The sequence below is a fragment of the Puntigrus tetrazona genome, chromosome 11 (genome assembly GCF_018831695.1).
Source record: "Puntigrus tetrazona isolate hp1 chromosome 11, ASM1883169v1, whole genome shotgun sequence".
NCBI classification, from domain to species: Eukaryota; Metazoa; Chordata; class Actinopteri; order Cypriniformes; family Cyprinidae; genus Puntigrus; species Puntigrus tetrazona.
This window is the reverse complement of record NC_056709.1, coordinates 14373674-14395154: the sequence shown is the minus strand read 5'-3', so window position 1 is coordinate 14395154 and position 21481 is coordinate 14373674. Positions and strand designations below refer to the sequence as shown.

The 21481-nt window shown below is 37.3% G+C and overlaps 3 protein-coding genes across 6 annotated transcripts in view; 1 reads left to right on the top strand and 2 right to left on the bottom strand.

Annotated features, from left to right (window-relative positions):
- The window catches only part of rtel1 (regulator of telomere elongation helicase 1), a 15340-nt gene extending 14085 nt beyond the window's left edge, over window positions 1–1255 (bottom strand). The window contains exon 1 of the mRNA XM_043251396.1: window positions 944–1255. Within this exon, the coding sequence (XP_043107331.1) occupies window positions 944–1045 (102 nt within the window). The 5' untranslated portion in view covers window positions 1046–1255. The remainder of the gene's footprint in view (window positions 1–943) is intronic.
- A 2455-nt stretch (window positions 1256–3710) lies between these two features.
- txlng (taxilin gamma) lies at window positions 3711–13128 on the top strand. Of its 3 annotated transcripts, none has more exons than XM_043252080.1 (9): window positions 3711–3836; window positions 4891–5134; window positions 5361–5452; window positions 6341–6511; window positions 6601–6795; window positions 7973–8092; window positions 8380–8547; window positions 9185–9280; window positions 10418–13128. In XM_043252080.1, the coding sequence occupies exons 1-9, from the start codon at window positions 3789–3791 to the stop codon at window positions 10721–10723; spliced, it is 1440 nt and encodes a 479-aa protein (XP_043108015.1). In that variant the 5' UTR covers window positions 3711–3788; the 3' UTR covers window positions 10724–13128. The 3 variants fall into 3 exon arrangements, with proteins under 3 accessions (XP_043108015.1, XP_043108016.1, XP_043108017.1); XM_043252081.1 differs by lacking the exon at window positions 3711–3836 and adding an exon at window positions 3916–4089; XM_043252082.1 differs by lacking the exon at window positions 3711–3836 and adding an exon at window positions 4093–4114.
- A 493-nt stretch (window positions 13129–13621) lies between these two features.
- Window positions 13622–21265, bottom strand: rbb4l (retinoblastoma binding protein 4, like). Of its 2 annotated transcripts, none has more exons than XM_043252083.1 (12): window positions 21096–21265; window positions 20522–20666; window positions 20301–20446; window positions 19214–19390; window positions 18172–18287; window positions 16182–16342; window positions 15756–15882; window positions 15552–15629; window positions 14992–15068; window positions 14759–14816; window positions 14224–14334; window positions 13622–14099 (listed from the first exon to the last, which is right to left on the bottom strand). In XM_043252083.1, exons 1-12 carry the CDS (start codon window positions 21109–21111, stop codon window positions 14031–14033), a joined length of 1281 nt encoding a protein of 426 aa, XP_043108018.1. In that variant the 5' UTR covers window positions 21112–21265; the 3' UTR covers window positions 13622–14030. The 2 variants fall into 2 exon arrangements, with proteins under 2 accessions (XP_043108018.1, XP_043108019.1); XM_043252084.1 differs by having other exon boundaries at window positions 19214–19387.
- Window positions 21266–21481: the final 216 nt, after the last annotated feature.

Genomic DNA, 21481 nt, shown 5'->3' with positions numbered 1-21481 from the left:
AATGCATATTTTTATTCTTCTAATATTTCAGGATCAGGATGCATGCCGAAGCTGAAACTGTAATATGAGCATGAAAGCGTGCATTCTTTGGTAATAGGCTACATGACAACATATTTACTATTTAAATACAAATTTCGTTGCTATTTTCCACCTGATGAAAGCATTTTCTCAGGTTATCAGGCTCACAAATCCTCACTTTTTATCCGTTTCCTGCTACCGCTGAGAAAAAAGGATTATGTATGTTACTGTTATTCTGTGGAGTGCGGTTCGTATGTGTCTACCTATGCTGTCTATTGAAAAGAATGCTTTTTGGTATTAATTTGACACGGCACAAAAATAACGATGCATTAAAATCTGCTGTTAATCACTAACATACAAAGCTGTAATAATCTAAAAGATTGCTCGGCATTTAGTATGACAACAGTGCCATTATGTACACAAACTGCCATTTACTGAAAGACTATGTTGGTAACAAGACCCATATCAGTGGGGAAAAAAAGATAATATATTTTAATAAACATTAATGTACATGTACAAATATATCTTCTGCACAATCTCTTTTACAGCATTTATGTGAAGTTCTTGTACAGTCTCAGTCTGTGTACGTGTACTCTATGTATAGCAATTATAGTATTTATAGTGGCGTTTGGTGATGAGTTTCTGGCTAAAGGTCTCCATTTAAAGTCAGAAGCGATCAGATGGGATTAGGATTTAATTTTCTGCAGACCGGTCCAATTCTTCCACATTTCTTTTTGAACCTTTCCTTCTACACAAAAGGCAGTGTCATGTTAGAATAGGAAAGGGTTTGCTCTCCAAACCGTTGCTTTAAAATTGGAACAATTGCCTAGAATGCCATTATATACATAATATGGAAAACGCTAAAGTAGTCAAACCCTGTTTATTATGTTCCAATAGCTGTCTCCATTATAATGCATGTTCTTACATTCTGCAGGCACTCGATGACTTTGCTCATGTAGTCCTCCTGGCACGAGTATGGAGTGAAGGGAAAGTCCACACTGACTCCTTTGAGCTTAATAACAGGCATTTTTCCTCAAAACACTGATCACGTGTCCAGAGCTGCACCAAGCACTGTAACAGTCGCCCGCTCTTAACTGTAGCCCCAAAAACAAGTCCCTTAACAACGCTCCAATAAATAATTCATTCTGGTTTGCTGGGGTACAGAGAAACACAACGTGAAATGCAGCAAATTGACATCTGTATCGAAGTGACAACTCCAGCAACGCGCCACTTGTTGTTCTTCTTCTTCTTTTCGTTTTGACATATAGACTCGGGCCGAGCTAAGCGTCGTGCTGCCCCCTGCAGGCCGCGATGGGGAAGCGCAGCCAGTAACTCGCAATAGGTCGAGTCGCCAATTTGCTTACCTGTTGCCTTTGTATAAAAGTTAATATTAGATTAGATGTAGTTTAATATAGTTTAATATAATATAAAATTTATGCTGATGTCACTTCGACTGTTTCGGGTGACGCGTTGTTTACACAGCGAACCACATTTTCTCAAGAAATGTAATGAAATGTAATGAGATGATATGGCCATACAGATAAGACTGATTATTAATAAAATGATTCAGCATTTAGTAAAATGAAAACAAACAAAAAAAAACACTTAATCTAGGAAAGAAATATGATATAAAAAAATTACGATACTTTTTCATTCAGGAATTTCCATTCATTTCCATCTTGCTGAAATCGTGTTTATTATATAAAGAAAATCAATAACCATCTATGAGAGCACATATTTTAAATTTTCATGTTTCTATGGTTGGTTGTTTGCGATTCTTAAATAACAGTTTCAACAATTTTAAGGGTTCCCGGAAAAGAGAAAATTGAACACAAACAGCAGGGGGAAATGTATGGCAAAGTTTGCAAAAAACATCTGTTACTAGATTTAGATTTAAGTGACAAAAACATGTGAAACTGCTCTACACTCCCACCATAAACATTGCCAGAAAATATGAAGCGTTGTTTCCTTCCCATCATCGCAAGCCAGAGCTAAACCTCTTCTGTAGTGCATGAAATAAAAGCAACACAGTGCACAGATCAAACCAATTTAATCCGGTTTTGGCTACTATGATTTCTACATATCTCCTATTATTCAGGTCTGAATAGTCTGGATCACTTCTCTCTTTCTGAGGTCTTGGGCTCAAGAGCTTCATGGGAACGAGGCGGCTGTTGGCTCCTAAACCACGAAACACGAAAAGCTGTGACAAAAACTGGACCTAAACCTTCTTTGTGCAATTTTATTCCTAATTTTATTTTTGATAAGCTCATGGGTCTTTCTTTTTTTTATTAATGTGTGATTATAAGATTGAGAAATTGCCAGTGAAATGAAATCTGCTTTTCATGCTCATGCTCAAGAAAATTATTTACAAGCATAATTTTTCATGCACAAGCGTTATTTATTTGGAACAATCGTTATATTCTGTATAAGCACAGAATTGGTTTGATAAGGGTATTGTTTTAGTTTCTCAGTTATTTAATGCTCAAGGGTATCTTATGACTTATGACGAGTTTCTTGTACACTTTAATTTTCCTGTGACTCTCAAGGAGTTTTCACTTGTGCTCTCTGCTATTAATCCTAGTATTGTTTCTTTATTTAGAGATGTGAAATTGGTCGATATTCCCACAGTTAATCTAGCTGATACAATATGTGGTAAAGTCTGTTTTTCACTGAGGACAAATAATAAAGCTATTCGTTTTCTATTTTTACGAGAGGCTGCCACCAAACCTTGCTCTATAGCTTATTGGTCTAAGTTTGTTAAAAAAAAAACCTTAGGTGGGAAAGTGTTTTTTGTTACCGACAAGGTTAAAGAAATCTCTTTCAAAATGATTCATAAATTCTACCCCGTTAAAAAACGTTTTGTGTCAATTTAAGAAGGATATCGATGTTAACTGCACTTTTTGCTCTTCACACTTAGAAAGCGTGCACCGCATCTTTCGGCGCTGAAAAAGTTGTTGCATGATGTCTCTGTGTTTATCAAACAAAGGGTACTTTTTCATTTTAATTTGCATTTTGAAAATGTTGTTTTTGGATGTTTCAGCCAAGGTGATGTGAATAACGAAACTTTTGTTATCAGTCTACTCATTTTATTACATTCATAAATGCAAATTTTCTAATAAAAAACACTGTTTCACAGTGTTTTATAAAGAAATGGAATGCTATTTTTATACTATTCAAAGAAGCACTAATAGAAAGGCAATCAAAACTGTCCAGCTGTGCTCTGTCTTTAAAATTTTCGAGTGATCCGAAGGCCTTGATTGTGTGTCTTTTTCTTTTTCTCTTATTTTACTCATATTTTCATTTAATCCCTCTTCTTTGTGTCCCTTGCTTTGTATTGTCTATTGTACTATTTTGTATCTGTTGTTCAATGCATAAATAAATTTGGATCTCATTTAAAACAAAGTCAAAACGAATTCAAACATAAAATGTGTTATCTTTTTAAAAATCTCTGCCGAGGGGTAAAAATAAACGTGCTATTTTTTTTACGATTTACCGTATGCATTTTGTTGTTTGTTTATTTATATACACTCACGATAAAAGGATTATAGTCTGCATGAAGAGTACCTGTGTGAAACCAGGTGTGCCGTTTAACCCTAAAGCACGTCGAAATATAATGTAAATTTAATCAGTAATAGCAATTGCGATTTTTAATATATTTAAAAAGCACACTCACAAAGCATTTCAGTACACAACAAATATGTTTAACTCGAGTTTTATTTGCGTTCATCCAGTCTTGGCTCTATTTTCACTTCTCGCTGTTTCGTCACAACATGGCGACGCGCTCAGACGCCAGGCACGAAAACACCGAAAACACACAGGTACTGTGCCACAACCTGCTCTCTGGCGAACGTTTCTCTCAAATATAACATCCTTAACGCGTCTCACGCCGCGGCGGGTTTCTTATACGCCCGCGAAAGAAACCTGTCGCCGCACAGGCGCGCTATTTACGAAGGAAGTAGCTTTAGCCCGCTAACCAACTTACAGGAGCGCTCTCAACTCTCGTTATCCAAATATCGAGGCTAAACGTCGGGGTCTATGCGTTTCGTTTCTAGCGAGGACGTAAAGGCGAGGGTGAGCGTTTTGAAATGGATTCAAGGTGATAAACGTGTTAAATGCACGTGTGCGTCGGGCGAACGCGGAGTTAGCGAGTTAGCCTGAGGTTTACAGCTTTATCGCTTTGCAGACTTAACGACAATATGATTTTTTTTTACGGCTCGCTATTTTATCTGAACCGTGAGGCGCTTCGTAAATAGCCCCTTCAAACTTTAACGCGGGGAAACCGATCGATATGGGGTTTAATTCGTCGTGCGATTAAACATAATGATGCTGTCAGGAAAACTAAGGCGCTTGGACGAATGTTTTAGTCGTTCCATATCGATAAGTTTGTAGTGTACACTGCAGTTGTTGACGCATTTGCTTTTGCACAGATTATTAGTTGACACGTGCTTTGAATAAATGCCTCAGTGGTCTCATTTGCTCATGTCTTAACCCGTTCCCTCTCACTCATTTGCTTGTGTTTAATGACTTTAATGTCACTAATAGGTACTGTAGTGACTCGGTGAGCTTCGAGCCTAGACAGCGTTTTAAAGCTGTATGGCGCTCAAACATGCTGCCTAGGTAGGGAGCTCACGGGGATTTGAGACACAGCCTCTGTTTCGAGCGTAGCCGCTCTGCAACACGTGCTCTGCCCCGTCTTTCCGTGTATAGTGAGTTTTCTGTGTTTCCAGTAAATATGTAGAACTAGAGCAGGCGCTGTTGTGTTGGTCATGATGCATGTCACCTGAATACAGGGTTTAATGTCAGAGTCAAAACTCCACGCTCGGACAACCTTAAGCTCATCTCCTCTGAAGGTTTTTGTACTTGCATCGTCAGGGCACCGAAGTCATGGAGGAAATAATCGGGGTCTGTGGTCTAGAAGCCAGAGGACGCGTTGAAGGGAGCAGTTCGCCTCCGGACATGGAGACCCCATCGCAGGATAACGTGGAGGATTTCGCCGGGCTGGTGATCAGTGAGGAGGAGCGAGGGGAGACGCCCGGAAGAGAGGATAGCAACCCTGACCCCCTCGATGGGGAGCTGGACCCTAATGCTGAGAAAACCAAGGACCAAAAAGCATTTGGTCAGTGTCCACCATTCAAGGAATGTTTTGGGTTCAGTATAAGAAATAAACAGAGCCCTGTATTCAAGAGAGGGTTATGCAACATATTTAAAATGAGCACATTATCTTTATTTGGGGGAGTGAACTGTGCTTTTAGATTTTTGTTTTAATGCATTTTTTTTTTTTCCACGTGTGACTCTTTGTCAACAGGTTTATTCCATGCGTAATTCTTGTTCTGTTGTCGTAGGCAAAGAGGTTCTGTTGCTGATGCAGGCGCTTCATACTTTAGCCACCCCAGAAGAAAAACTCGCTGCCCTTTGTAAGAAATATGCAGACCTGGTATGTATTTGAGGCTAGAGAAATGACATTGGACAACAGTTGATGTTACACCGTATACCTAATGTCCTTACGGTGAGAGTTCACCAAGAACTTGTATGATTTATTCGGAGAATTTACTACAAGCCGCTCTGTATTATCTGCTATGAAATACTAATAGTCATGTACTGAAATTAATTAATCTGATGCATGTATTTTTAAGCGAACAATATATGCAGAAAAAAAAAAAAAAAAATAAATAAAAAAATATATATATATATATATATATATATATATATATATATATCATATCAGGAAAAGTGAGTATGCTTCCATATATATTTAAATAAATTGATAAAGTTTGGGGTGTGTGCTTTAATGATCCGCGTTTACCAGAAAAATATTTTCAGTAACAAACTGTCTCTGGAGATTTCAGTAGAAATCATTTAGCGCTTTTCTCTTGTAGCATGATTTAAGCTTTGCACTTAAGATATTCTACACAAATAGATGTAATCCAGCCAGTTTGGTTTCGCTTGCGTGGTTTTCGGCGACTAAAATCTGTAGGCAAACTGAGTGAGTTAAAGTTCTTTTAATTGGTACTGATGTGAAAGTGCATTTCAATTAAAAATGAAGGTTACACCAATTAATTGCTTATTAGCATAGAATTTTTGCCATTTATTAGTGCTTATTAAGCACACATTAATGCCTTATTCTACATGACTTTATTCTAAATCCTTAAACCTACCCAATACCCAAACTTAACAACTACCTTAATAACTATTAATTAAGAATTTATTGAGGGAAAGTTGGTAGTTAACAAGTGTTACCAAAATGAATTACAATAATTAACTGTTAATGTGCAGACCCTAGTTTTGCACAAAATGTCTAAATGTGTAATTCTTCCTGGGACAGCTGGAGGAGAGTCGCAGCATGCAAAAGCAGGTGAAGGTGTTGCAGAAGAAGCAGAACCAGGTGCTGAAAGAGAAGATCCACCTGCAGAGCGAGCACAGCAAGGCCGTCCTGGCGCGGAGCAAACTGGAGAGTCTCTGCAGGGAACTTCAGCGCCATAACAAGACCTTAAAGGTAAAGCCACCGGATCTCATGCGCGTCCGGGATTTGATTTGAAGATTCGTGCTGGCCTCGGTTTAACCCGATGGCCGTTGTGATGGCAGGAGGAGAATGCTCAGAGGTCCAGGGAGTACGAAGAGCAGCGCAAAGAGGCGACTCTGCACTTCCAGATGACACTCAACGAGATTGAGGCCCAGATGGAGCAGCACAACTCGCACAACAGCAAGCTGCGGCAGGAGAACTTGGAGCTGGCTGAGAAACTCAAGAAGCTCATTGAGCAGTACGAGCTCCGGGAGGAGGTGAGGAAACATCTGTCCAATATGTCCTTCAAGCCCTCAGGGAACTGTGTAGTGCAGAGATTATATGATTTTTAAAGTCAGGGTTAAATGGATTACATAGTTAAAAAAGTTTTTTTTTTGCTTAATTGCGAATGCGTTCCCCAGGCATGCAGGGTGAGCTCATTTTATATGTGGGTCAAAGACGAAATAGGGTTTAACCATAAAAACAATAAGGGTAATACGGCTTTAAATTGTTGTTTTTCTCCAAAAAAATATTGTTTTCTGTTTAAATGAATTGCAATTTTGTTTTTCTTTCATGATTTCCTAAATTTAGCCACTAAAATGTCATTCAGTGTTGCAATCTTGTTTACAACAAAGTTCTATTTATGACACATTAAAAGACAAATTATTTGCATCCCAGTGGATTTATTTATTTATTTATTATTATTATTATTATTTTCTTATTTGGCTATTTGTCAGTAAGTAAATTAATAATTTAAAACGCAATAGAATTCAATATGCCTCTTTATTCTTTTATATATTTTAATATGTACAAGACAGAATAATCATGGTTAATTCTTTTGGTTTAAATAATGTAATATAAATAATGTTTACATTATATGAAGCCCTAAGTAGACACTTCATTTAAATTTTGAAGTGCTTTCTGTTTGACCCATGTGCAACCTCAAATGAAACCATTATGACTAATCACATGACTATGTACGTAGGAGCATGCGTACTTATACTACTGGTCAATATATTCTGAATATGTTTAAAAATATAATATATCCCTGCGATGCAAAGCTGAATTTCAGCATCATAACTCCAGACTTCAGTGTGACATGATCTTTCAGAAAAAATGGAAATGTGCTGATTTGTGGCTCAAGAAACATTTCATGCTGTATTGTTGTGAATGTTGAAAACAGGTGTGTCAGTATTTATTTATTTTTTTATTCAACAATGGTGCATCACACTGAGGAAACTGTAATAGATTTTTGTTTTAAATTAAAGCTGTTCACTGAGTTTTTTTTATTCATCAATTCATTGTTTCTGAAGGATCATGTTACACCACAGACGACGTGATGGAAGCATTTTCTGTGTTTTAGTTAATTGTAATACTAAAAAGCTAAACATCGATGATAAAATGTCCAGTTTAGAAGGGTTTAACCACGTGAACGTGACATCTTTCTTTACCCAGCACATCGACAAGGTGTTCAAACACAAAGAACTGCAACAGCAGCTGGTGGACGCTAAACTCCAGAGGACGGCTGAGCTGATGCGAGAGGTGGAGGAGAAACAGCAAAGAGAGAGAGAGTTTGTGAGTATCCTCGTCTTAATCCTAATCCTGAAGGATTGGCACCTGCAACCAAGCAGATCTGTAATATGTTGAATAAGCATTGCCATTAATCACAATGGAATGGAAGCTGCTTGCCGGCGTGAGGCCTTCTGAAGCGTGAGATTTGAAATCTGCCATCGCTGGCGCTCAGTTCTGCAGCCGGGTTGATTTGAGCCAATCACCTGTGCCGTAAACGCCATTCGACCGGAGCTGCGGGAATAACGGTGTTACCTTAAAATTTCAAAAGCCGTTCTGTGTTCTCCGTTCAGCTCCTGAAGGATGCGACCGAGTCCAGACACAAATGTGAGCTGATGAGGGAGCAGGAGCATCAGTTAAAGCAGCAGCTCACTCTGTACATGGACAAGTTCGAGGAGTTTCAGACCACCCTCGCCAAGAGCAACGAGGTCTTCACCACCTTCAGACAGGAGATGGAGAAAGTGAGTGTGCGGGAAGTGGGTTCAACAAAACGTCTTCAACAATAAATAACCGTTTATCATTTGAATGCATTTTAAAATGTTATTTATTCCTGAATTTTCAGCATCGTCACTCCCGTGTCGCGTGATCCTTAAGAAATCACTCTAATGTGCTGATTTGATCGTTGTTATAAACCGTTGTGCTGCTTAATATTTTTGTGCAAACGATGCATTTGGTTTTGTGACACTTTGGCGAATGCGAATTTTATAGCAAATTTCTTTACGTCTGCTTCATAAATTTCAGTCATCTTACGGTCACGTGACATTAAGACAAATTATTTAATTGCACGTAACCATAATCTTTAGCAAATGTCAAATTGTGTGTATATTACTTACTATACATTGTTGTGATGCCTATATTCCCTTTTAGCAGATAAAGCAATTGATTTGAAGCAATCATAGTTTTATCGATGTATTATTATTTTAATTTTGTAATTGGTTATAAAATCACTTTTCTGTGAGGATTTTAATGTTCTACATCATCATCTTTACGTAATTCCAAATATAATGCTTTCAGACAATGAAATTATCATTTCAGAACAGATCTTTTAGCGAAAAGGCGTATTTTTATGACCGATTTTTATTTGCTGACATTAATCAGATGACGAAGAAGATCAAGAAGCTTGAGAAGGAGACCACGCTATGGAGGACCAAATGGGAGACCAACAACCAGACTCTACTGCAGATGGCAGAGGAGGTGAGAGGAATATTAGAGCAAGTTGCTTTTCAAGCATACATAAATTCATATTTTTTAATTAAAGAACTGAGGGACAATTGTTGTAAAGCAATGCACATTTACATAATAATAGTTATCATAGTTTTATACAAAAATGTTTGTATTTTAATATTTTATATTATTAAAAAAATATTTTTTTTTGTTTTAGTGCATTTAAAAAAAAAAAAAAGGTATAGTTTCTATACATTATTTTAGTTTTAGGTTTAATAGTTTTAATCAGTTTAAACAAAATGAGAAAAGTTGCCTTGCAGCAAGCGAAAGGTTTTTACATTTTCAGTTAATGTGTGTTTTATTTCAAGTAACATTTTTTCCCAACTGTAGCACATATCATTAATCATTTAATAAGGTTTAGTGTGCAGTCGGCTCAGCTTTTGTTGAGGCAAAGTCCAGTATAACTGTGTCTTATAAATAAGAGATGTATACTACTGCTCAAACGTTTGGGGTTTGGATAGAGTGGATGTTTTTGAAAGATATCCCTTCTTATCACCAATGCTGCATTCATTTGATAAAAATACAGTAATAACAGTGATATTGTTAAATCATTCCATTTTAAAAGAACTGTTCTATTATGAAATATTAAAAGAAAATTCAGAATCCTTTGATAAAAAGAAAGTTCAAAAGAATAGAATTCATTTTAAAAACGACCTGTAACACTAAATGTCTCAACTGTAACTTTTAATAAATTTAAAGGATTGCTCTACTGTTTCTGAAAATAATTTTCCGGCTTTAAAGAGATGAGTTTTACCATTTTTTTGGAATCATTCAGCAGATCTCTGGGTCTGGAGACAGCAGCTTTGAATCTGCATCTCACTGAAACGTGACCAAAGAGTTTCGACGTTTGTCCTATTTAAAACTTGACTCTTCTGGAATAAAATGGTGTACCAAGACTGATGGAAAATGAAAAGTTGCGATTTATAATGGAGCAACCGAAACTAGTCGTGAGCATTTTCAGGCACTGTGTGATATCACTGCGAACTCCGCTGTTTAACTCTGGGAGAGTTGGAGAATGAGGAAAAAAAAAAAAACTCATACTGACCTCAAACTTTCAATATTTCATATTTCACTGTTTTCAAGTTGTGACGCTTGTCTGTCTCTTAGAAAACGGTGCGAGACAAGAATTACAAGGCCCTCCAAGGGAAACTGGAGCGTCTGGAGAAGCTTTGCAGGGCCCTCCAGAGAGAACGCAACGACCTGAACCTGAAACTCCAGGCCCTTCAGGGCCCAGCGAAAGATCCGGAGGAAGAAGGCACGGGGCCTCCTGACCCTCAGCCGCAGGGGCCTAACCCAGAGATAGAGAGAGAGGTGGAGGGAGAGATGGAGGGTTCGGTGTCTCAAACAGAGAAACTCGGGCTTCAGCCTGAAGAAGAGGGCACCACGTCATCCAGACAACTCACTGACGACTGAGCCTGGCCTTCCGACGGCCTTTCTTTTCTTTTCTTTTTGTGGAGGTATATATTTTTGTCTAACAATTATCATAAAACAAATTTGTGAAGAAAAAGCAGGACATTAGTGAAGACGCTAACTGCTCTATACGTTTGTGGAAAGCACTTTTTACTCCCTGTTTTCTATCACATTGTATTTTCGTAGGAAATGGTCACGCGGTCTGAGACGGCCGCCATGCAGCTTTGGTTTCGTACGTTTTTTTTCTTTTTCCTCCCCCCCCCTATTCTCTGCTCAGCTGCGCTGTTCTTGCACGGTTTTCGTTTCTCTTGAATAAAATGTAGCTCTTCGCTCTGACCTCTAGAATATGAATAAATCATTTTGGATGCACATAATGTTTAACATTGCCATTTTAAAATAATAGTCAACAAGCCAGTCCAGCTCTAGATGACCTTGACACTTGAGAAACAGGGCATTAATAACAGGAGATATACGTTAACACACTCAACTACTTATTGGCACTTTGAGTTCATGAGAAGTCCTGCTTCTGTTGCTTTGATTAAACTGGACTTGAAATGGAAGATACATGTCTTATAAACAGGACAGGGGAAAAAACAAGACTCCTCACCGCCTGGGACTGGTTTTCTAACGGGAATCTGATTAAGGGCTAGTTTGACTTAAAAAAAAAAGGCTGCTACATCTCCAACAATTATGTGAAATCCTAAGACAGGGTCGAACAGTCTCGCTCCGCTGAAAACTTTCTACGGGAGGGACTTTTTTTTTTTGTGTTGTTGCATGACAAATGAAGAGAAAGCATCTTAACCAGCAGAAAAAAAACTACTCTCAGTACCTGCGATTGTAAATGCAACATTTTATTTCATTAAAATTCACTTCTCAAGCCCTTTTATTTAAGAGACGGGGTAGTTTTGGGTTTCCGAGCCGGTAAACCATTGGATTACATAACGACAACTAGGAAAATCAAACTGCTTTTTTTACCAATTTGAAAAGAAATTCCTAAAATTTACTCTAAACTCTCCTTAATGTTTTTGAATAAGGAGGACATAACGATTGTTATTAGGGTGAGATGACCTTCGTTTGATTTGCTTTGTTGTTTTGATGCTGCTGTTAACTAGTCCTGATGACAGCTACCGTTTTAATTGGATTTGTTTGTGTGGTTTCTTTAAATGGTATTTCACCCAAATATCTGATACTTTACTCTGCCTCATTTCGGTCCAAACCTGTATGTCTCTTTTCTTCTGTGGAACACAAAAGCAGATTATTCTGTCTGTATTAAAGAAAGTGGAGTTCAAAACGGCATTGAATTGAAAAAAAAAATTTTAAATAACTTTTGTGTCAGGTTTGGAGCAACGTGAAAATGAGTAAATGACCGTGTTTTTCATTTTTGAGGTCAACTATTCCTTTAAATTATTTTTTTTGTCTGTCTAAAATGGACAGGTTGCATTTTTTGCTCTTTAACTGGACACACAATTGACAAATTTCAAAGGGGCCTTGACATATTTGATACTGGATATGCTGAATGTGATTTCTTTTCTTTTTTTTGGACTTTGTAACGAACAAGAATAAAATGTCTGTAATTCAGTGCTAAAATGTTCTGAAGAGCTGCAAACATTCTCAATACTGCTAATGTGAAATTGTCAAGAACTGAACTGATGAATGTAGAAGCTGCCAAATCCATGTCTAAACAAATGGCCTCAAAGCCCTTAAGATCTGTTCATTATTACGCTGCGGGGACACAGGGTCTAGAAACGCTTGCCTCCTCAGGTCCATTACAACATCTGGCTCTGTTCATGTCCTGATCTGAACCTCTGACTCTGGCCAGTACATTCCTCAATGCTGAATCCAACGAAACGCATCCAAGGTTTTCATTTAACACGCACTGATCGTGATCATCTACTTTAAGTAAAACTAATCTCCTAAATCGTGTTTTGTAATGACGAGCGCAGAACGACAAGGTTTCGCTGTTCGTTAGAAACATGGGCTGAATGTGTTTTAAATTTGCCAAACTGTTAAAATCAACAGAATGGAATCTTCACCAGCTTTTTTTTTTTTTTCCTGTTTTCCTTTCCAAATTTTAGATAATGTTTATAACATCCCTGATTTCTTCGTAACAGTTTCTCCTCAAATATTTGATCTTCTCTGTTTGTTCATCTTGATTAAAAAAAAAAAAGAAAATCTGTAATTGGGGTCATGTTCATTCTAAATTTGTTGGTACTGTCATGTGTTTTTGGCAATGCCCCGGTTTGATTCTCAGGTTATGCAAGAAATCTACCTCTTCAGGTAAGACGTACTGTGAAAGATGCTCAAGAGAGCTTTTCTTTCTCCCCCAGCTCAGCCCATGACCCCTCAGATTGTACAACACTCTTGTAGTTCTGTCTTGCTTTTCAATAAAAACATTTTGTAGAATTTTCCTTACTGTGTTGTACCTTGTTTCGCTGCGTCTTCACGTGTCCAGATGCAAAAAAGTAGTGATGTTTGTGACTTTTTTTTTAAGGGCCGGAAAATCTGCATCTATTTCGTATAAACATGGACGATCTTATACTGATAATAAATCTTAAATGTCCATATTTGAGCACCAAATTGTAGTAACATTTCCGTTTTTAAAAAGCCTGGTTTCGTAGACGGGGTTTAGCCTAAGCCAGGACTAGGTCATAGTTCAATTAGGACATTTAAGGCATTTGAAAAAAAAAAAAAAAAAAAAAAAGCATTGCTGATGTGTGTGTTGTAAGACTAAACAAAGGAACTGATGTGTTTTAAGATGAAACGTCCTTGTCTGTGAAACCTTATGTGCAGACTTCATGTTTCTTGCAGTTCTCAGCCAAGCGCATCTTGAGTTTTTGGTTTACAATGGTTTTTTTAGTGCATCACTAATAAGGACTCCTTATGGGAAAAAAAAAAAAAATCTAACAGTTGATCTGTACTTTATTGTCACAAGTGAAGTACAGAGAGTTAACAATTTAGGAATACAAAATCATTTTAAAAGTCATTACAAAAGATTTATTGCAAATTGACACCAGGTTTATGCACAAAAACTAAAACTGTGATAAGCCACACCAGGCCGTAACTTCTCAGAAGTGATTGAACAAGTGGTGCAGTCTTTCTCCAAACCATCCGAGGCCAAACTTCTCTACCACAACGAATTATGGGTGAACCTTTTAGAAAAGTGTCTACAGAAGGATCCCCCCCCGATGGATAAAGCGTCTGGTATGTGTGGAGAAGGAAGTAAGAGTATGGAATTTACTGAATAATACTGCAAAGCAAAAGCTGAGGAGTAGGAATTCATGAAAGGGTTGTACATATTTAATCAGATAAGTTACGACGCCTGCCCTTCCAGTTCTGATGCAGGGGTGTCTGGCTCTTCATCATTGTAGATGTTCTCAGCCTAGAACAAGACATGTTTAGTCTGAGATTATGACGTTAACGGTAAGTCCTAATATCAAATGAGTTTATTAGTGACTTTCTTTACCGAAGGGAGGTAAATCTTTAAATGTGTTCACTGATCTTACCATCTGCCACACTTGCATAATGTTGTCCTCTGACACAGAACAGATTACCCAAGGTTCATTTGGGTTCCAGGAGAAATCGGAGATCTTAGCTGTGTGCCCTCCATGAATGAACTGCCAAAAAAAACAAAATGTCCTTAAATGTCTGAAGATATTTTAAACCAGTGCTGTTCTTTTAAACTTGGTATCCATCAAATAATTATTTGGAAATATACGCTACAAGTATACAAAAATACGAAGCAGGAATCAGCATATTAGAGTGATTATTGAAAGGTCATGTGACCTGGAGTAATGATTCAGAAAATTCACCACAGGAATAAGTTACATTTAAAAATATTATTACAACAGAAAATTAAATTAAAACAATATTACCGATAATTTATCTTTTTATTTTATTTATTTAGAATTTTATATAAAGAATATTAATTGTCATACTAACATTTTAACGTTTAAATAAAAGACTGCAATCTTAGCATGTTCTTGATTTGGTTTTGAAGCAGTTAGCAAGAATCTTCGGTCAGATTTTCTCTTTACTCACCAGCAGCTCAGGCGGCCCGTCCTCTGCGTCCTCCGCAGACTGCTCTTCTCCGATTTTACTAGAAGACATACACGTGACAATGTATTCAATATAGGTTTTAGGCATATGTAAATCTTAAATATATAGTCAGATGTTCACATTGATATCAGGAACGTACGATAAGACAGGGAAAAAAAAAAAGTCAATTTTCAGGAAAGAAAACCAATAGAATAGACGAAGTAATAAAGTGTTACCTTAGATCCCAAACATTGAGGCGTCTGTCTGTGCCACTGGAGGCAAGGATGGTCTCGTTATGGGGAGACCACTGGACCTGTCAAGGGCATCGACATTTTTGCTACAGTTCATTTTTCTTGGATTAAATGTGTGTTCCCTGGACCACAAAACCAAAGGGGAGTATATTTGTAGCCAAAAATACATTTCATGGGTCAGAAATAACAGAAAAATCATTAGGAGTTAAGGAAAAATGTTCCACGAAGGAAATCTCTACTGTAAACATTAATTTATTAGTAATATGCATTGCTAAGAACTTCATTCAGACAACTTTAAAAAGGCAATTTTTGTCAGCATTTAGGTTCTTTTTTGTTTCGTTGTTTTCTTTGCATCCTCAGATTCCAGTTTTTCAAATGGCTGTATCTCAGGCCAAATATTGCCCTATCCTAATAAACCATAAAATCTATTAAAAAAAAACGTATTTCTTCCACTTCCAGGTGATGTATAAAAATTTTGAATTACAATAAATGCATGGTTATGTGGTCCAGAGTCACATATTGTTACAGAGAATTTTGCGTGTTACCTGGAAGATTTCATCCTTGTGCGACTCAAAAGAGTGAAGCTTCAGTTTCAGGTTACGCAGATCCCACAATGCAACAGTCTGCAGCCACAAACAAACACATCAAACCGGTGAGTGTCAAAACTGAAGCACGCTTTGGGCTTCAGGGGTTCTTTTGCGAAACGTCTCGCAGATGTGTGCGCGTGTGCGATTAAGCGGATCACAGACCTTGTCTGCTGAGCCAGTGGCCAGAATGAACTCGCTGTAGGGGTTGAAGGACAGGCAGTTGACTTCAGCCGTGTGGGCGTCCACAGAATGACTAGGCTTTGCTGTGTTATTGGATCGTGTGTCCCAGCTGTAGCAGACAGACATTTCATCGAGTAAACCATCTTAGTTAAAAAAAAAAGTCCTATAGACCCTATCTGCTTCTCTCGACTTATTGAACATGATTGAGACCCGTGTGCACATGGCCTCTCCACGTTATACAAAAAGTGCTGAAACCACTGGCAAACATGCAAGCTGGAGTCTCTATTGAGATGTTTTGCTGCTTTCTTTCATGCAGCCAAAGTGCAATAACTGGAAAAACGTATTAGTGATTAATCATGCTTAACGATTGTGATTTAACCCGTCATATTTCGTCAATTCCTGACTCACATCATGAGTTTCTGGTCATCAGCCACAGAGCCGAAGAGTGATTCATGTAGAAGGTGCCAGGACACGTCCTCCACCACAGCTGTGTGCCCTGTGAAGATGGTCTTGGCATCAACTATCTTCCCCTCCTTTGGAACAGCACTGATGTCCCATAGGCAGATCGTCTAAAGTAGGGATGTAACGGGAATAAAAAATGTCTTATGATTATACTGACCAAAACGATCACGATTAATAGTGTTTTCACAGTATTGTTAAAAAAAGAAAAAGCACTGGCACAAACAGCTTCACCACGTTTTAAATTTAAAAACAAAAGAGAATGGAAGCACCCTGCAAAGTTTAAAATCTGAAAGTGTACAATGTATAAAATGATCATCTCTCAAACGAATGAGTAGACTCTGAACTGTTGAAACGAGACGTTTTTTAAAAGGAGTCCCAGGTAGGGATGTGCGGTACAGACAGAAAATAATATTGATATTTGATACTGATGATATTTTGCAGAGCGTGTTATTGTGCTGGTATCTTAGGGGCTACCATAGACAGTTGACCCCTGAAGAACTCTATGTGGTGGTCAGTTCTTCTTCAGTAAGTTTAAATGGACTTTTTGTACCTTTTACAGGCATTTTTATCCTTATAAAGCCATATTCCTGAAGTGCACATTATGTTTTAATCAAATTCTTATATTTTATCAGTGAATTAGTGTAATAAGATATTTGGGCAGTTCCAAGCAAATAAAATCAATATCGATAAAACTCATCATGCAGAGGAAACACAGGCAGCTGTATCAAAAGTGGTATTTAGATGTTAATGTTTAGTACAGAACATGAATGCATTTATAAAAAATGTTTTGATAAATGAAAAAAAACGTTAAAACCCCAGGAGGAGGCAGAATGTCACTGTTAATAAGTGATTCATTGTGATTAAACTGAATCCTTTAAAAAGGTTGATTCATTCAAGAACGAAACACTCAGAGGTGCAAAGAGATGTTCCTCAGAGATGCAAAACAGCTTACATATACATATATATATATATATATATATATATATATATATATATATACATATATATACATATATATATATATATATATATATATTAAAAAAAAAAAAAAAAAAAAAAAAAAAAAAAAAACATCCCATCCCTACTCCCAAGCCGCTTCATCTTTATGCATCGGTCTGAATGAAAATGCAAATTCATTCTTTGCCACTGGGTGTCGCTCTTGGAGCATAAAAAGATCACTAGTACTGCTTTATATTAAACTGACCGATCACCACAGGGGTTTGGATAAATTGATTGTTTGGGAGTCGTTGAAGAAATAAGGTAAAAATAAATACATATTATAACTAAAATGTAAATAAATAAAGCAATGAAAAAGTTTCATAAAAATTGTAAACCTCAGATTTAAGCCTTAAAAAAGAAAAAAAAAAGAAAAAAAAAAGGATTAATACATGATTATTTGTATTTGATCTGTTCCAAAACTAATTCTACAGAATTGATCTGAATTAAGTCTGTAAAATCCAACTAAGCTTGTTTTTCATCAACCGGTTGAAATTTACAGCAGGGCATGCAGATTCTGAATACTGTCATAATGATAATTCAAATATGAAATGGTAATACTAACCTAACTAAATTTATCATGATTTATCGTCAAACTGGTATTCATTACATCCCTAGTCTTAAGTTCAACGACAACACTTGATCCTAAAACATACAAGTATTAATTACAAAGACTTATTGGTGGTAACAAAAAAAATTACTTGAAATAAATGTAATAAAACTTTAGATAGTTAACAAGGCAACATTTATTATACTCAATTAGTTTATAGTATAATGACTAAAAATGGAACCAAAAAACCCCAAAGCTAAAAGTAATGAAAATTACCAAAAAATAAAACTTAAATATAATAAAAAAATAAAAAATAATAATAATACCATTAAAATATGCCAGTATTTTGAGGATCCTAAAGTAACACTGCTTTGAATAGAGATCACTCACATGGTCGTCCGAAGCACTAAGCAAGTTTCCACTCAGGTTGGAGTTCCAGGACAAACCGTATCCCTCCTTCTGATGCCCCCGCAGTCTCAGGTCTGGACTACACTCTCCACTGGGGTCTGCAAATGGACAGTTTACAATTACTCAAAGCGAGCGTCTTCCTCCATGATTTAATAAGGGGCTGCGTCAAATCTGACCGTCAAATGTGTCGTCAAGTCAAATTCCTTGTTTGTGCAAACATATTTTGTAATAAATCTTCTCTTCTGAAATAATCATGTGTGTATGGAACACAACGGCCGGTCATGTCACGGTTTTACCTGGAAATCTTCCATCTGAAACGTACCAGAAGCCTGAGAGTGAGCTTCAGAACTTAGCTTTTGTTTTTATTGTCTACTTTAAACTGATTTTAGAACGTGATGTGTACATTTAAACCCTTTTATGCAATGTATGGTGTAGTCCACGTATATCCACCCTATTGGTTAAGACTTCAATTTGCACATTTCTTGGAGGAAGCACTGCGCAGGGGCAGAATAATGGTTTACTTTTGTACTATAAATGTACAAAATAACCAGACGTCATATTAATTTATTTTAAAAATAATCGCTTGTTGCAAAGTTTACTTGGCTTCTTCGGATAAACTAAAAAACTTTTATTTTATTTACTAAAAGTGCATTCATTTTGGCATAAAATCTCAAAGTTATAGTGAGCGCTAAGGGGTCACTCTGTATAAATACGCAGATACATGCACAGCTGGCTGATAATTAGCGTATTCTGGGTCTGTGTGAAAGGTGCTCAATGTGTCTGAATTGGTTTTGAGGATGCAAGGATACATCTAGAGAGTGTTGTGTTTTCTGAGAGTGACGGAGAGCTGTGAAGGTTGTGCAGAAAGCCTGTATGAAAAGACGTCTTTGGCTTGCTTTATGCAAATGAATAAGCTCGCACAACTGCACGAGGTTGCGAACCTTTTTATGTGGCCAATTCTGCTGAGTGTAGAATTACTAAAAAAAAATTCAATGCAATTTATTAGCGCCCGAGACCCACTGACCTGGCTTGGATGGGTGTTTGGTGTAGTCAAACACCAGCACGTCCGAGGTGGGGGTCTTAGTGGCGATGATGCAGGGGTTTTGTGGCATGTATCTGGCTCTATTCACTTCTCCTTCATGGTTGATCTTAATTTCGATTTCGATCTTTCCGCTCACCGACCCAAACCCTCCGAACTCTGGGGAAAAAAATAAATAAAAATACAACCATTAGTAATGTCCACATCTATAATCTATCTCCCAGTTCAAATTTACCTACGAAATCATAAGTTTGTATCAAATTTAACAGTTAAATCTGGTTTCGCAGACTTTCATTCATCTTTGAAACCTAAAAGACCCGTCCCTTCGTTCAAAATCCATTTCATAGAACTCATATAAATGAAGATGTTTGATCCAAGTCTTCTGAGGAGACAAAACCGTAATATAGGATAAACAAATATAGGCTTTTATTCACATTAGCGTTGATCGATGCACATAAAGATCATCAAATATAGTCAAACAGAAGCTAAAGTGCTTGCTTTTGTTTATATGGATTACTTTTATTATGCATAAAAAGAATGGATGCATTTTGCTCTTAAATGGAAGGAGAAAGATCTTATATGAAGAGTTTATAAAAATTAAGTTTAAGTTTCAAAAATCTATTTTTTTATTATGTTTTATGCCGTTTTATCATGTAGGTAGTTTTTTTTTTACTTGATCAAAATAACATTTTGATTGAGATAATGCATGATAAAAAAATATATATATTTTTGCAAATAGTTAAAAATAGTTATCCGTTTTTGCAAATTAGCTCTTCGCATATTGGTTTGTGTTTTGTAATGACATGCAGTTGAGTACAGTGACTTTTTGTTTCCTTTTTAACCGAACTATCCCTTTAACATCCATCTAAAAACAGGCATAAACTCGATCCAGTCCACATGCAAGAGGCTGTCGGAAATGCATCGCGAAACAATTCCCTCTCATTCAAGTCAATCTGGCTTTCCCCCCACGTCCCGATCATACCTGCTGAAGAAACAAACACATCAAAAGAAATTTTAGTGTAATGAACTCGACATGACCGAAACACTAAATCATCATCCATTCGGCTCTCACCTCCTTTCTCGCTGTCGTAGTGGGACGCATCAAACTGAGCATCGTCGTTGGGGATCTGAACACTGGCGATGACCAAGTGGTTCTGCTCATCTGAAGTGTGTGTGCCCAACACCAGCCGATGAACCACGTAGTCCTTTCCCTCGGGCCTAGAAAAAGACAAACAATTAAATGTAGCTCTAGTCACGCGTTTCAGAAGATGAGGAGGCTAGTTCCTGGATTACCTGTTCACATCAGGAAGCCACTGCACCGTCAAACTCGGCCACTCAAGCGCGTGTGTCATGACTAGATCATACAGGAATGGAGTGTTTTTCTTCCAGATCTTGTATTCCTCGTTTATTACCCTCTCCTCCACTGCATCGTCGTACACTACGAAGAGAAGACAGGTAGATCAGTTCGGGCCGAATGCATCCAAACGAACACGTTTCACAATAATTGCAACGCGGGAGCTAATGGAGAAGTAAAAAGTTGTTGTATTATCAAATTTATGGGCAGAAACCTAAGTATAACGCGACTAGTAGTTGCAGCGCAACATATGAATGATGGAGGGAAGTCAAGAACAACAAAATTTCATTCTGCTTTGAGGAAACCCTCATTCCAGTCATCATTTAATGAAGTCGGTAGCTTTGACCTAAGTGAAAGGTGCTTATTTGGTAAAAAAAAATCTGTCACGGACTGTCACACTCATTCATTCTCATGTCAGTATGTGGGTCAAAACCGTTAGCATTTTAGGCTAAAGCTAACAAACTCTGGCAAAACAAAAAAAGCTGCACGAAATTCACTACGCAAAAACTTTACCTTCTTTGTCTGCCATTTTTGGCGTGCTTTTCCGCGGGATAGCCACTTAATGAGCTGTGGGGTTTACAGCCAAAAAGCAGAAAAAACAGCTTTGCGGGGTTTTACGCTCACGATTCTTTCAACGCCAGCTCGCTCGCGCATCCCACAAAACACGCGACGCAACGCAACTGTCCGATTCAGAACCGAGTCGCGCTTTTGAACCGATTCTTTTCATGAATCTGTCAAACTGATATGCTCAATATAAAAAAGCGATACTAATTATGCAGCTGAAAAACGTATTTTTTTAGTACATGTACTCGTGCTTGTATTTTTAGAAACACATTGTTTAGCAGGACAACTCTAATTCATATAATCGTCATTATTATTATTATTATTAATACAGGGAA